This window comes from Berkeleyomyces rouxiae, assembly GCF_048999995.1.
Source record: "Berkeleyomyces rouxiae strain 22BRR77 chromosome Unknown BrBRR77_ptg000001l, whole genome shotgun sequence".
In the NCBI taxonomy this organism is placed as follows: Eukaryota; Fungi; Ascomycota; class Sordariomycetes; order Microascales; family Ceratocystidaceae; genus Berkeleyomyces; species Berkeleyomyces rouxiae.
Window position 1 is genome coordinate 1,766,507 of NW_027396491.1, and position 15,946 is coordinate 1,782,452.

Consider the following 15,946-nt stretch of genomic DNA (forward strand, 5'->3'; position numbering starts at 1 on the left):
AGGGAGAAACTCTATCCTCAAGTCCCAGCAGACAATTGAGTCCTAAAGTAGTCTTGAAGGGCGAGGTGAGATCCAGGTCCATCCCGAATATAACACCCATATTGACCCTTGAATGGACCCAAATGGACCCAACTGGGCGAAAAAAGAGGGATAACTTTATCTTCAGCTACTTTCTTTTTTCCTCTGCTTCTTTGCTTCGTACCAAGGGCGGTCCATGGAGAAGTCTTGCTTCACAATCCTTGCTATATGCGAACTGAGATCAGTCCTCGTCACGCCACGCCACCACAATGACTTGCAGTAGTGAGCAAGCATGTAACGTGCCCAAGGGACAATGTCCCCGTCATAGGGGGATGTCTGCTAGGGAAGGCAGACGACGCTCGAAAGATCACTTAAACAATACTTTGCTTGCTTGACGAACAAGTCACGAATTACAGGTCTGCTTGACGAGATCATGTGTTTCTCTTACAGCATTCTAACTTACAATGTGAGATATCCCACCCCTGAAAGGTGAAAAGGGAACTTTCATAGTGTAGAATGGAAACGCAATCGCCCAAGGAGATCTTTGGTCGTTCAGCAGTCTGTAAGAGTCTAGCTCGACTTATCTTTCGTTGACAATACGGTCTGCTTCCTCGAGTGTGAGTCTGATATTCTTGACTTGACTTGACTTTATTTAACGTGACTAAGCTACATGAAAAGCATTACACGGCCCGCCGTGAGGCGGACACAGATCCTAGCAATGAAATGAAAGTCTTTATTTAACCTGTCTACTCGCGAGGGATTCTCGGCATACGACAGGGGACTATTTCTAGTACCAGGAAAAATACATAACAGAAGCAAAAACCAAAACCTAAAACCATGCATACAGAAACCCCACAATCCAAAGTATAATGACAGGAGGTCTCCCACCTGCCCAGCGCAGAGGCTGTCCTTCGTCCGCGTGGTCCAAACAAGACCCAGAGTCCTGGCCTCACCGCCGATGTAGTGATAAAAATATTTGTGCAAAATAAGAAAAAAAAAAGGGGGGTTGGCGGCGTATTCACGCCAGAGGGTTGGCAGCGCGGTTGCGCGAACAGATCCTAGCAGATCTGCTAGTCATGAGAAAACCCTAGAAATCGGGGCTTTTCAACCCCCGCGCGAGCGTAGGATATCTAGTGGGTGGAATTCTGCATGTGTGGTTCAAGGAAACAAGTAACAAAAGAAAAAGAAAAAAAAAAACAGCTTCATCCTCGCCAGATGGCAAAAAGAAATAATCAACTGTTGATTGACCCCAACCCGATTTGAACGGATAACCTTTTGATCTGGAGTCAAACGCGCTACCGTTGCGCCATAGGGCCTAATCAATTGATGATATCTGCCTCTGCTAAGAGACTTCAGAAAACCAATTCCGTAACCCTAATATTATCGAGGGTTATACTGGAAACCAGATATCACATCCCTTTTGTTCGTTGTGGCTTTTCTTTGCACAGCTGCCAACAAGGATTCTAAACTTGACAACTTCCCTGACATGAAAGCTTAGACTTAGTACACACAAGGAAGCATAAGTGATCTCCTCTATTATATGCGAGAACGCCGAGAGTTGAGTGATTGCAACCTCGACACTAATGCTCGTTCTAGTTACCATCTTTTTATGTTGCGTTCAAATGTTGAAGAAAATCGACCATCTTGCTCAGGCCCACGAGAATCCATGCTCGAAGATCAACTACACGGCACCTACAACATAAATGTGCAAATGTGCATGGTTAACTAATTCCTTGAAGTGGACGTATATACCCAACTGTCGCAGACTCAGCCTTCCTCATATTACGCAATATTCATACAAATGACCTTCAAAGACCATGCAGACGACAAGAGCAAGAGGATAAAACTATCCACATCAGTGGTCTTCTGTCTGCGGTGGATCGACAAGACACACTCAGCTTCCTCGCTAGCTAGGAAGTATCCATATTCAGCCCTCCTCTCATGATATACCGAATGGAGATCACGCAGGGGGAGGGTAGCTAACTTACAAGAGGCAAAGCCACAGCCGGGGATGACACCAACAGAGACAGAAGCCAATGAATTACACGGGTTTTCTCGGGAAACCTCCAGTGGTGGGACTGCTAATAGGTGATGATGAATACGGCAGAGCTCAAACAAGGCAAAGCTATCCAGCAAGCAAATAATGCTGGGAAAGTCTCCTTAAACCACAACTCGATCTCCCCAGAGGCTACGTGGCTCAGCACGCTTTGATACCGAGGTCTATAGACTTGCTTGGACCAGTCTCTGGCCTGGAAAGGAAGTATTCTGTATGAGCTAGCCTTCAAAGCACAATGTCTCCAGGGATCAGCTGAGGGGAAGTAGCCTCCCCTCAAGTGAGTATGAATGATTTCACCTTGTTCCTAAAGCGGCAAACTACAGCAAGCGAGACGACAAGAAGTGGTCTTTTTGGGGAGTTGACGAAAGGGAACACACAAGTGCTTTTTAGGTTATGGCAAGGGAGAAAGAGAAACACCCGCCGACTAAGACGTGCATTTAGAGCTTGCATGCAGAAAAGCAGACGCGACGCGCCACTACTAGGGAGATGGGCAGAGTCAACCAGGGTGATAATGAGGCCAGGGCCGCTTGTGATCGCAGACATGGGCAGGTCAAGAAGGGCCACAGAACACAGCACTAGAGACCGTGACAGCTTCTGCCGGTCCGACAGAGCAAAGACGGGGGCGTGGCCCAACTGACAGATGAGAGTGTGAGGAAACAGGACACGGTGAGACTGGGGGGAGGGCGTCATGATGGGGGGTTTACGCCCTAAACAAGCATCTTAAGCAGGTGATCATGGGATAAAGTGGGAGCAAGAGAAGCTGGAGAGGGAGAGGAGGGATCTTGAGGCTGGTCATGCGTCTGAAGACTAAGTGACTCTAGTGCATTAGACGTTATCTAGGGCGGAATCAAGAGAGCGGTGATGTAGACTATGGAAAAAGGAGAGGCGTAGGAGGTCTATTGGATGATGATGTGAGTTAGACAGAGGCAATACTATACTCCTAGCACTACTAACAGCAAAGCGAGTGTCCTTGTGTTCTTGGAATGAAAGCACGATTGTGCTACCAGGATTTCCCGACCATTGTTTAGCCGACAAAGAACAGGTGAGAACAAAGAACGGTTGGAACAGTGCAACGCACGGCACGAAGAGCACAAACCACAAACCACAAACCACAGACGTGAGCCGAAAGCGTACGCACAAGCAAATTACATCCCCCCAATACATTCCTAGCGGCCGGCCGAGTTTGTGCGTCTCGGGAAGTCTGCCGGTGAACTGGAATGATATTGACGGAAGTAGTCAGTCTACCATTCCTGGTCCAGAAGCAATTTGCTGGAATGGACACATGAACTATACGTAGTTGGCTACAATTGATACAAGTAGCGTCGCCGCAAGCAGACGGGTGCGGACTCTTCTGAAGTCCCCGTTTCTAAGAGAGGGTCTCCTCGGCAGTCTTTGGGGGGGGGGACTGGGAGCCCGTTTCAACTGCATTCCATTCCAGCCAAAAAGAAGGGTCCTTTCGGAGACTGCTCTGGCCCAGAGAGATATCAGAGGAGAGAATAAAATTCACCAAAAAAAGAGAGAGAATCAAAGTGTATTAGTTGGTTAGCGTAAAAGGTGCACTCAGGTGAGAGAGCCAGCACTTTAGATGCCTCGCTATGTATTCTCCCCTGGAGGGGCATCAATTTATTGTTTGATTCGTTCCAGGGGACAGGCCATAAAAGACCTTCTCTACAGAAAGGAACGCCTAAAGAAGCCTGAAGGGGAGCAGTTTTACTAGAACGGATAGAGGGTGTGTGGCTTAATGTGGCCCAAAGAAGTCGAGGGATTGGTTGAGCCAGCAGGGCCACTACAGGGGATATAGGAGCTACATGACCTAAAGGGTTTCCTGGCAGAGGGGTTAGAGGGGTAGATCCTGGAGGGGCTGAAAAGAGGGTTTGCGTGACCCTAGCGAGGTGGGGATGCTGGCTGCAAACACAATATGTACAAAGAGGGCGAGAGAAAGATGAAGCGGCTGTGCTGCTGTGATGAGAGAGTTGAAGGAAAATACATCAAATCATGTGTCAGTTGTCTATGTATAGTTACATACATGATGCTCGTAGCCAGAGTTACTCAGAGAACCACGGTCTTGATAGCGATAGTTAGCGACCACGGTGGAACTGGAGCTAAAACAGGCGCTCTGGAATGAATGGTGTAGCAGACAAAGCGGGTCTCTTTAACCCGATCAGGACTAAGTGCTTGGGTTGCGAGGGAGACAAAATACAGGGACGTTGGCGGGTTCCACTTGGGGTGCTCGCATGTGCTAAGTTTGGCGATGATGAGAGATCTAGACAGGCAATTCGACAAGGAGGAAGCTGGAGATTGCAGCATGGCACTACGTCGTTGTCAATGATGGAGATGCTGGGAAGGTGGTTATGGGAGACTCAGACTGCACTGCTTTTACAAGAGTTGAACATACATGGGGAGGATTCATCTGGGGCCTGGCCCGATATGACACCCTGTCTGGCCTCTGAGTATAAGCAGTCCTCAGGTTTCCGCTTATATAAGTACACAGATACATACATATTTACATATGTGTGTATGTGTGTGTTGGCACACTACGTGGTCAGTGTGGACGGCTCGTCAGCGATTGGCGAGGCCCCGACATGCCAACCAGGGTTTCTCTTTCCTTAGGCCGGCCTTGCGGCATGTCGTTTGTGACTTTTTTTCTTCTTTTCTTTTTCCTTTTCTTGTTCTCGGCTACCGCTTGACAGCATCACACGAAGAAAGCAGCTATTTTTGTTCGCTGGAACCCAAGAGCAGCAGAGCTCAATCCAACGGCTTGGGATTGGGTCCGGAAACAAGCGGTCACTCGAGTCACTGGCACGCGTGGGGAGAATTTCACAGTCACATTCACCTTCACTTTCACACTCTTACTACAGCAGAGCCCAACGGGAGCAGGAGAAGGATGCCAGCAATGTGCAGAGCAGTGCAGTGCAGCGCAGTGCAGTGCATGTGAACAGAATAGAAGGAATGGAACATCTAGAATTATGCAGCGCCCGGGATATGCACTCGGGAAATTGTGCACTTGTCTTATGTCATATCTTATACCGTGCACAAAACCAGACACAATAACGTCACAAAGCGGGGGTCGAGACTCAGGCACAGACGTCCAGCTGCATGCATTTCGACTTGTGCACAAAATCGGAGGCTGGGCCAGAGATTAGAGACGTGGGTTTGGTATCTATGGCTACAACGTCTGTGAGCATTTGCATAACTTCTGTCTCCGTGTGCAACGTGGAAATTCGAGAGGCTAGCAAGCCAAATTAGCCAGACACTAAGCATATGCACTGGAAAAGAAAACAACTTTGTGCAAAAAAATCCCGACGAACACGGCCAGAGGGCCCTGATCCTGCAAACAGCCAGTGTTCCATGCCCAAACTAGACCCTGAAGACCGCCGTCCAGCGGGCACATTCCAGCGCACAATGGCGCTAGCAGCGTTAGCACAGTCGCTGTTGGTGCCTAAAGATTATGCAGCCCGAGAGGGGGCTTTTTTTTTTTTTTTTTTTTTTTTTTTTTTTTGTGCGCCATCTCACGAGACCCGTTGGATACATGCCCAAAGTAGAAGGCTACACAAAGTGGGACACACAGACAAGTCTCCTGATGCCGGCGCACAAGCGAAAAGATACCGCAAACTGCCTGAGCGCTGTTGTCTTCTCCAGCCAGCGAGCCTGTACCTTGCAAGTACTGCGAGGGTCGCACGACCTGGGCCTGACGGGCTTTAACCCCCAGCCTTTTGGCTTTTGCACGGCCGCTAAATTGGGCTGCCATTTTATCGCTGTCTTCCTGTCCTCTCCGTCCCATCGCTTAATTCCCGTCCTGGCGGGTTCTTTTATTGCTGCGTGCTGGATTAATTCCCAGGCGTCGCTTCTTTTTATCGTGAGCTCTCTGCTTCTCCCACTCTCTCCTCTTCCGTCCTCCCACCTCACCTAGTCTGTCTTTTTTTTCTTTCTCCCCAAGAACAAAAACACGCCCCTCGGTCCTCCCTTTGCGCTGCTTTGTCTCTCCTCTTTTTTCAAGCCCTCGACCATCCCTTCTTCCATCCGCCCATCTTGACCACGGCCAGCTCTTCTCCCTTGATTCACGACAAACTCGAGCGCGCAGAAAATAAATCAACAGAAAAAAAGCCCGCATGCGGATTTAATCTTTTGGGCGTGCATCTCCCTTCTTTGCCCTTGTCTCACTCGTCCTTTGTCACGGCGCTCAAGTTCAGCCTTCGCATCTTGCTATCCGACCTGAGGCACGGAGCAGCTTTGATATTTCAACTATCGCCATCCCCCCTCAACAGACCATTTGTTCTCCAGCATCTCTCTTCCCTAGACACCACTCTCAGCTTCTTCTTCTACTCGACCTTTGAGCCATTCGACACTGCCAATAGTCTGGTCTTTTTCTCCTCGCGCAATCCATCGATTCTCTAGTCTGCAGAGTGCCATCTCCAACCCACCGAAACCTTCTCTGCATTCATTCATTCTCTTGCTTCCAGCGTCTGAATTCCTCCATTGCAGACCATCGTCTCTCTACTCTTCGGCCTATTTACACTCTAGTCGCCATGCTTCTCCCTTCTGCCTTTGCCTGCGACGCCGCCTCGCAGCGTCTGCAGTCTGCTCTGGCCTCTCCGCCCATGAGCCCTCTGTCGCTCATGCCTTCTACGCCCGCCGTGTCCAACATCATCGCCGCCTGCCGCTCGCTCCACGCGATTCTAGCCTCGGCGCCCACGCCCATGTCCGAGCACAAATCCACGCCTGACTCCAAGCCCACGCGCTCTCTGGCGCCCTCACCCACTCTGGCGCATGTACCCGCGCCCCTCAAGCTGCAGCTGCAACAGCCGTCGTGCGAGGCCCTGCGCAACCCCACGCCCCCGCCTACTGCTTCAGTCTCAACCTTCCCCATCTCCATAACCTCGACACCAAAGCGCAAGCGCTCTACTGAGCATGGCCTGGCCGAGTCTCCAATCCCTCCCATGGCGCCCCGCGCTTCCGTCAAGCGCCGCCGCGTGGACACCGACCTCGACGCCCCTTCCTTCTCCCTGTCTGCTGTTGAGCCCCGGACACCTAAGCGTATGCGCATCTGCCCCGAGGTCATGCCGCTCGGTCTCATGCGCGCCGACTTTTACGACGCATGGCGCCACGAGAACCCGCAGGCTTCCCCTTGCTCTGCCTCGCCCGCCTCTGTCGCTTCTTCCGCCCCCAGCAGCCTGTTCGACTCGGACGCAGACTCGGACGCCGACAACTGGACTGACGAAGACGACAGCATCCTCATTGATACGGTGCTCAATAAATTGCGCCTGTCGCGCCAGGAGTGGCAGGAGTGTGCGCGCAGTCTCGGGCGCAACAGAAACACAATTGGCCGCCGCTGGAAGAGTCTTTTGATGGGCGGCGAAGTCGGTCTCAAGCGCGCGCGCTCGGCTTCGTGCTAATCACCAGGACATGCCGTCCCATCTTATGATTTCTTCTGCACTCTATTTCCTTCTGTGTATACTGGCGACATTTTTTTGGAATTTTTTTTATAACGATACCCATTCTCTTTCTTCTTCTCTTCTCTATTTCTCTACCTTTTTTGTCTACATCCTTTTATTAACTATTGCACATTGTCCTTGCATCGCTTGTGCGTGGAATTCGTTCGTCCTTTTGCGACGCTTCAGACATCCACAAGCGCCTCCATTATTGTCATCTTTTTTGTTTGTTTTATCCGGATTTTATTGGGTTCACAAGGGGTGAAAAACGACGGTGTTCTGTTTATTGGTTTTTTTTTGGGAGGAGGAAAATGGTGTCTTTCATTGGTTCTGCTTGGCAGCTGTCAGATAGGTTTTTGCCTTTGATCTACAGCAATGTTTTTTTTGCTCGGTTTTATGTTCTAGCTAGTTACTAGAAAGCTTTTATCAGTTAATAACTACTCCTATTGGAACGATAACTCACTTCTTTGAATGACCCCATCATTATTTCATCTTCTCGTGATTCTCGCTGTAAAACTGGCGCCGGCGCCGGCGTCGGCCGCAAGCTGATGGCTGTGGTGGCTGGACGGCGGACACCCGTGCATCACGGCGCGGCGAGAGAAAGAGCAATGAGACAAAGCGCCCGCCGACCTCTCTATTTTTTTTACCCTTTTTCTTTTATTCCAGTGGCTGTCTGCCCAGTGCGTTGCTGTCTACGTTGGCCGGAGCTTCTAACAGGTGCTTGTCCATAATTCTAAGCTTGATCGCCTTGAGCTACGGCTATAAACAAACAAACAAGCATCAAGCCCAAGTGAACCCAGCATGGCATGGCATGGCATTGATGAACCCCGCCAGAGCTCCTAGTTCTCTATTCTATTTTTGCGCCGCTTTTGTTTCACGCTTGGGAATTAAAAGAAAAGGGGAACAGAAAAAGTACTTGGCTATTTAGAAGCTCCGGTTGAAGACAAGACTCGCTGGAGGGACAGACAGCACATACATGGAGAAGCCTGTATTCCAGGCTGTCTGCCAGAAGAGTCTCGGCAGGTTTTGTGCTTCCCTCTATCAGCCTACGCCTCAGAGACAGCACCCATTGTTTGTTTACACGGTCCGAGTTCTCTCGAGATACAAGGTAGCATGGTGGAGGGCGATGATCAGCTTGCTATGGGCTGGCATGCAAGGAAGCAAAAAGAAGAAACACGCATATAGATACAGATCAAAAAAAAGAAAACACACAATGTGGTCTTGACTGTGGAGAAGACGGCGGGAGCGAGGAACGAGAAACGAGAAGAGTGCTACGGGAGGAAATGTACGTGGGCCGACGACGCACAGCATCAAGGGACCACAGCAGGACAAGGTTTGCGATGTGATGTCTGGTTGATTACTTGCACACGCGGCTACAGGAACATCTACAATTATACCGGTAACGGCAATATGTGTAGAATCGGACGCGCGACGTCGACCTTGCCTTCGGCTTCGTCTCATGTACATACCAAAAAAAGAACACCGAGTCCAAGCCAACATCCACGGCAACGACAACAATATCTCTCCCAAGTCAACAGCAACGTAAACAAAGCGCGTACACTTGTCCCACCAATCACATAACAAGGATCTGAAAATAGATTGAGGAAAATAAACAACGACACCAGACGAAAACGCCCGCCCGGTTCCAACACCTAGTCCGAATTCCCAGCCCAGCCCGTTTTTTTGGGGGGCCTTCTCAGCGCCGCTCATCGGCAGACTTCAGCTTCCGTGGAAAAACGGACGCCCACGCGGATCCGAAAGAAAATATTAAAAGAAATAGAGAGAATAAAAAAACAGAGGCCGGGAGGCAAGGAGAACATCCAGGCGGGAAAAGAAAATAACATCCCAACTACTATTGACTTGTCATACAAGGTTCATTTTGTTTTTGGCAGATGGGAAGCGAGAGAAAAAAAATGGCAAAGAGAGCACAAAGAAAAGGAACACAAGAGGACATAGATCGGCCTAGAGAGTAACGTCAAAAAAGAAAGCACGAGTATGCGTTCTTTTGTTGTCTCTTGATTCCTTTTCTTCCTTTTTCTTTTTCTTTCTTTGCTTCTTTTTGCCACTACTCATGCAAGTCTTACAAGACAAAGCCATCACAAAATTCATGCCGTTGTCGTTTTTTACAAGAAGAAAAAAAAAATGAAACGGCAAGGTAGAAAAAAAAGAAGAAAAAAGCTCAGCCTCCATGCTCGGAAATTTTGTTTTCTCAGTTCATCAGGGTTGCGATCGCTCATCAACAATTTCAAATCATTTGTCGTCCTCTGTTGAATAAAAACAAGCCAATGACGTCGGTGGGCTGTTATTTTCGTGATAATCATTTCCGGGAAACCCTGATGTAACCCTGGCACCATCACCATCACCCCCACCGTATCCGTACCTGCACCTGAACCTGAACTTGATGTGCCTGAGCGGATAGAGCCCTCCCCCCTTGGCTATTCATTACTTACAAACTATCGCCTACAGACACAGCTTGGACTCTCGCTGCAATCTCATCGCCTGCTGTCACTTCACATTTTCTTCATCACTGCCTGCCTGTCTCTGGTTCTGCTGCACGGTACGTCTGCCGTACCTGGCACAACGTGCATTAGCTTCATAAATTTGTGACAAGACTGTGTCTATCTCTGGCACGTGCTATGCACCGAGAAAACATGAAAAACCCGATTTGCACAATAACACGGGCGATGTAGTCGCGCTTGTGCTTATGTTTTCTGTGTAGAACACCAGCCGTCTTGTTTTTCACTTTTCTTTCCACCACTAATTATTCCTTCATTGGTGCACGTCCGCTCTTGTCTTGTGCAATGTGTCAAACTTTTATGCTAACACGATCCACAACGACCTGAGAACAGGGCTATGGCTGCATAAAATGTGGACTGCACAAAATCAAGTGGCTGGACATTGTTTTTTTTTTGTATGTCGGAGGCTGGATAACTGGTTTAATCCATGTCCACATTCACATCTCCATGGCAGCCAGGACCTTTGAGTCGCCTTTGTGCATAAAAACATCAACCCCCACTATGTGCAATCTTTGTGTGTTTGCCCATTTATGCCTTGCATGCACAATCTCCGCTGGCAGCTTGTGCATGAAGCATAAAAATTATCCTCTCGACAGGCCTTCGACCCGGTCATCGCCGTTTGTGTGTCTTCTGTCTAACCTTTCCTTGCTCGCCTCGTTGCCAGCCGAATATGCCATCTCATCTTTTTATGTCCTGTGAGTACAAGCACACGTTGCACTCACATCACAACTCCGGCATTTATCGTCCCTCTCATCTCCATCTCATTTACCTGGGCTTGCCTATTATCTGCACATAAGCCGATGCCCCTGTTGTCCTTTCATCATCGGATGGTGTCTAGAACCGCTCTAACGAAATTGCCAATATGTGACTAAATGTGTACCCGTATCTATAAGTACAGCCACAGGTAGCATGTGATGGGCATGCGCCGAGAAATATGTACCTACTTGGACTTGCATTTGAACATACTACATCACAGGCTCACCTAAGCCTTTCTAAGCCCTTGTCCGGTAATCTTGGGATTTGCACACTAGGATGGCCTCCGGGGTGCTGGTGATATAGCCTATGCCTGTCTGTTTGACCTTCACAGGCTCTCCACCTCTCTTTCCATGTGCATATACACATTGTACTTGAAATATATGTTCAAGGATGTAAGCATGCTCAACTATCAGCCACACTCACATTGATTATCTCTACACAGTCGTGGCATTGTGCTACAATACGTTCCCACTAACAATGATCTTGTACTACGTGGGATATCCCCGCAGACCCTATTAATAGTTAACCCCAATTCCAAGCTTCCGTTATTTGCCCCGCCGCTTCTAGGACGTAGTAAAAAAACATACACCACAACCCCATCTGATCTTTAGTCAGATGTGTATTTTTCCTGAACATCATTTCTCTTGTCAAGATTGAAATTCTCTTCTTCAATCCCCCTCTCAATATTTATTACAACCATGGACACATTATGGCAAGTCCGCGCCCATGCCGGCGAACCCACCGCCTGCGTCAAGGTTGTTAACCTTGCATCCACCATACAAGCCGGTCACGACGCCTGGGGTCGCGCCAACAAACTCCAGCCCGTGAGCATTTCGGCAACTGTCCAGCTCAGCGCGCCTTTTCAGCGTGCCACCGATACCGACGACATGGCCGACGATACCGTGCACTACGGACTGCTTAGCAAGGCCGTGCTATCCGCCATAGCCACCATCAACAAGAGCCAGAGCGACACCGCGGCCGCGAAAGCACCCGTGTCTCTACGCGGCGTGTTGGACGGTATCTGGGCGACGCTGACAGGCGCTTCAGTTGCTGGCGCGCCACTGCACAAGACGGCAAAGCCGTTCTTGAACTTGGACTATGTCCGCGCACTGTCTGTTTCAGTGCGCTTCCCTAAGGCGTCGCTGCTGGGCTCTGGCGTCAGCTTGGAAGCCATAGCAGTGTACCCGGAGAAGGCGGGCGCAGCGCTGCGGGCGTGGATGCAGAAGGAGGAGGAGGCACTGCCGGTTAGCCTTGTCGATACTTTTGGCCTTGCGCTCAAGATCCATGAGATGCGTGTGCCGACGTTGATTGGGCTGAATGACAACGAGCGGTTTGCCCGGCAGGTAGTGGTTACGGACGTGCAGATTGATAAGTACACCGAGAGTGAAGATTTGTACACACAGTTGGAGGCCATAGTGCAAAAGGTATGTTGATGTCGTTTTTTTCTTTTACTTCGCCTTTGCTATTTTTTCCTGGCTTGCAGGCTCATATCTTTGATTCTAACACTTTCCGGCCCTTCTTTCTGGTAGTCTATGGATGAGTCTTCGTTTGGTACGCTTGAGGCCTTGGCTAGCAAAGTAACTGCCGACATCAAGAAGGACTACCTCTCACAAAGGGAGAGTTCTGCTGAAGGAAAGGCATCATGGCAGTTGAAGATATCCATGACCAAACCTACAGCAGTTCCAATGGCCGAGGGTGCCTGTGTTGAGTTTGTCACAGTGTAGAAGAACAACTTAGGGAAGTCTCTCTGTTCATTTACTGGTGTCGCTTGGGAACAAAAAGGAAAGGTGTAAGTCTATCTTAGAATTTCTCACAGAGCGGTCGATCACCATTGGTTATATCCCGAATGAAATCAGCGTCGGGCTCAAACATCATGATATGGAGATGCTCTAGAGCCTGAACTGACTTGATTGCCGACCAATTCTTGAACCAAATAACCTGAGAAACAGTTAGCAACCATACCACTTCTAAATCCACATGTACTCGTGAGTATAAGAAAAGGCTTGGAGTGCACTTACGTTTTTTGCTGGCACATGAGTACAGAAAGTTCGTCCCACAAACTCATCGATCTGCTTCGCCGCCACCTCCGTCAGCCGGCCCGTCTCCGGGTCCTCGCACAGTGGGAACTTGGTCCAAACAACCAAGTGGACAATACGGGTGTCAATCCCGTACGGCCAGTCGTTGTACACAATCTTGTAATCATCGGGCTCCTCAAACGGCACTTGGCCACGTGGGTGCAGCGGACCTTGACCCCAACCAATCCGAGTGTTGGCTAGGAACGCCGCAACAGAACCGTGCTCGGTGGCTAGCCGGTACATGGCCTGGCGGTACCGACGCAAGGCCAGCGGCGAGCGTCGGAAGGCTTCCAGGTCGTTGGCGGCTACGATCTTTTTGCATCGCTCCCAGCTCAGCGGGGCGTAGCTGGCGTCAGGCACGCCGATGAGTCCGATGTCACGCGCGGAGCAGTCGGAAAGCTCGACAGGTACATTGACGGTGTGCTGGGCCGCCGGAACGTTGATGTTCCACCAGGCTGTGGGGTCGGGTGTAGGTGATGACATGAGAGGGGTAAGAGTATGGAAGCGAGATGTGCTTTTGATGCGAGACGTGGAGAAAAGGCGTACAGAGTGGCGAGTGACTCTCAGCTTAGAAAGTAGACAGAGTTCTGGGGGTGAAAACAACGTAGACGTGTACACATGGAGGTCGCTAGTAATTCGAAGGAAAGTTCATAGCTCCATACGGGAGTTGGCGGTGAGGAAGGTGTATACAGGGGGGAAAGCGGAGGCTCTGTTAGTTGTGAGTAACGATAGTTAGTTAGCTATAGTTACATACTTGCTGCTTGGGAGGATGTCCTCTGAGATGTCGTGTTACCAAGTTTCATGTGAAAGTTCAGCTGGACATGTTCTCAAGAAGAGAGTAAAAGGGCTGAGACAAAGGATAAGGAATGCCACATGCTTTAGCCCCTAGGGCCTTGTTCGTCGTCTATCTGTTGGTTTAGATCATGGTCTTCACAGATTAACCCTTGATAGCATCTAACCCTATACACATACACCACAGATTACATACATGACATCGCTTCAGCCTTATCATGACGCACTCAAGCTAGAATGTCAAAAGGGAGCAGCGGCAATGGTTGTCTCACTTGTTCTAGAAAGATATAGAATCAGTGGCGCGAAGTGAGCATATAGCCATTGCTATTTGATGGAGAGTTTAGTTCTTGCTACTCTGTGTGTCTACACATTGTACAATCACGATCTGTAAGTTACATTGCTACATGTTTGCCTGCTATTGCTACATGTGTACATGCGCATATGTACTTGTATGTATGGATATGTATTACGGCCCAACAATCTGCGCAAGTGTCAAAATGGCATTTGTATGGACAGCCTGTCATTCTCATTGCAATCGTCAATACAGCAGTGTGTGACGCTGTTGGCGGCGCTATTGTGGAGCGGTTAGATTTTCGGACTGAAGAAGCCAGGAGAAGCGCCGAGAGGCAAAAAAAAAAGACAGTTCAGTTGAAAAATACCCCTCCTCTCCCCCCTTCCAAGAGGCCTGGTCTGCCTGGGAATGAGACGGTATCAGACTCAAGACAAAGCCTTGTCTTGGGGGAGGTGATAGGTGAAGTCTTAAGCGCACGTGTGTAGGAAGGAGTCCTGGATAGGATAGATGAGAGCCTCAGTGAGATGTTATCGCGTTGCATGAGGCTTCTTTTAGCTTTCCGATTGATGCAAATCGATACCCAATGGACCAACCGAATCAAATGGGCTAGAGCAACCCTAGGGTTAGACGTTTGTGTCTGGGGTTTACCCAACGCCATGCATAGCCATAGCTAGAGCTGCATTTGTACGCACTCTTATTTCAGCAGCTTGCAGAACGAGAGAACTTTGATGTCAACTGGCATTTGAGCCCGATACTATGCTCTCTTCACATGATGGGCACCAGGCGGGGAAATAAGGAGAGGGAGGACACGGAGAGAGCGACGGGAGGAGCCAGGCAATATTGAGCTTGTTTATCAGGGACAAGGAGCCTGATGTGTAAAGATTTACACAGAATTGCGAGAAAGGGCCAATACATGGATGGGAGAGAGTATGCATGCAAGTGCTTGTGTCTCTCTCCCTGTCACGATATATTCGCGTCCTTGTACAACTTTTGATAATCGCCCAGCTACTCAGTGTTTTTCTGGTGGTCGGTTACTGAGGCCCTGCTTTATGATTGCAAGCCAGCCATGCACGAATTTCAGTCTTCCGGCCAAAATAATCCATGCCAAGCCCGAGCTTTAATGGACGGCCGAAGAAAGAGACCGGATAGGACAAGCTCTGGTTGATGTTGGGTACAGTGTCGGGGGTAACGTAGACTGTGCTTAAAACTGTATGAAAGCCACCAGTGTATACGTGAACACAAGGCACAAACATGTAGTTATAGCTAGTTAGTTGACTGGTTGGTTATTTGTAGTTTGATTTGTAGTCAGAGGCTGGCCATATGCAAGGAGCACAAGTCGGTCTAGAATGCGCTAGGATTATCACATCACGGTCTTCGGTTTGTTGGGTAAAGGGTTCCCCTGGGAGGCGTAACCATACAATTGTGCCTACCAGACAATGGCTGGTATTGAATAGGGCGGAGTCCAAGGAGACACATGTGAACATTAGCAGGAAGGGGAATCCCTGATGGGACTCATGTCCTTTCGTTTCTACACCTACAAGCATATAACGTACGTGGAAGAAAAAGACGTAAAAGATAACTACTACTACTATAACGTACGCAATGGACAGTGCAGACAGGATGTTGAGGGGTTCCGAGAACATCTCCTAGTCATGTATCTATAGAGGGTGTCTTGCAGCTCGACCCCTCCTCCAGGACCAGCCCAACCGAGACAAAGTCACCCCGGTCTTTTGAAAGCTTACTGCAGCAAAATAAACCTGTCAAGAAACGAGGTGACAATGCAAAGTGAAATCTTGTTTCGTTTAGGCCGATTCGTCTGTGCAGAAATAGCGTTGAGGAAGAGGGCGAGGCGCGCCAATATAAGCAGACGTCAAGATGTGCGTATGCCAGCACAGGAAGAAGAATAGACGCCACGTGAGGAAAATGGAGGACATACGAATGTTCTATGGGGAGTCAACATATACGCTCGCTCGTAGTTAACAAGTGGCTTCAAAGGGGCAGCTTGCTTGTGA

At 49.3% G+C, this 15,946-nt stretch overlaps 3 protein-coding genes across 3 annotated transcripts; 2 read left to right on the top strand and 1 right to left on the bottom strand.

Annotated features, from left to right (window-relative positions):
• Positions 1-6,600: 6,600 nt before the first annotated feature.
• BROUX77_000520 (uncharacterized protein) lies at positions 6,601-7,467 on the top strand (the record flags this gene model as incomplete). The annotated part of the gene is made up of 1 exon (XM_073750044.1): positions 6,601-7,467. The coding sequence occupies one exon, from the start codon at positions 6,601-6,603 to the stop codon at positions 7,465-7,467; it is 867 nt and encodes a 288-aa protein (XP_073608757.1).
• A 4,006-nt stretch (positions 7,468-11,473) lies between these two features.
• BROUX77_000521 (uncharacterized protein) lies at positions 11,474-12,499 on the top strand (the record flags this gene model as incomplete). The annotated part of the gene is made up of 2 exons (XM_073750055.1): positions 11,474-12,199; positions 12,305-12,499. 2 exons carry the CDS (start codon positions 11,474-11,476, stop codon positions 12,497-12,499), a joined length of 921 nt encoding a protein of 306 aa, XP_073608758.1.
• A 76-nt stretch (positions 12,500-12,575) lies between these two features.
• Positions 12,576-13,333, bottom strand: BROUX77_000522 (uncharacterized protein; the record flags this gene model as incomplete). Its single annotated transcript, XM_073750066.1, has 2 exons — positions 12,576-12,713; positions 12,794-13,333. 2 exons carry the CDS (start codon positions 13,331-13,333, stop codon positions 12,576-12,578), a joined length of 678 nt encoding a protein of 225 aa, XP_073608759.1.
• Between the last annotated feature and the right edge of the window lie 2,613 nt (positions 13,334-15,946).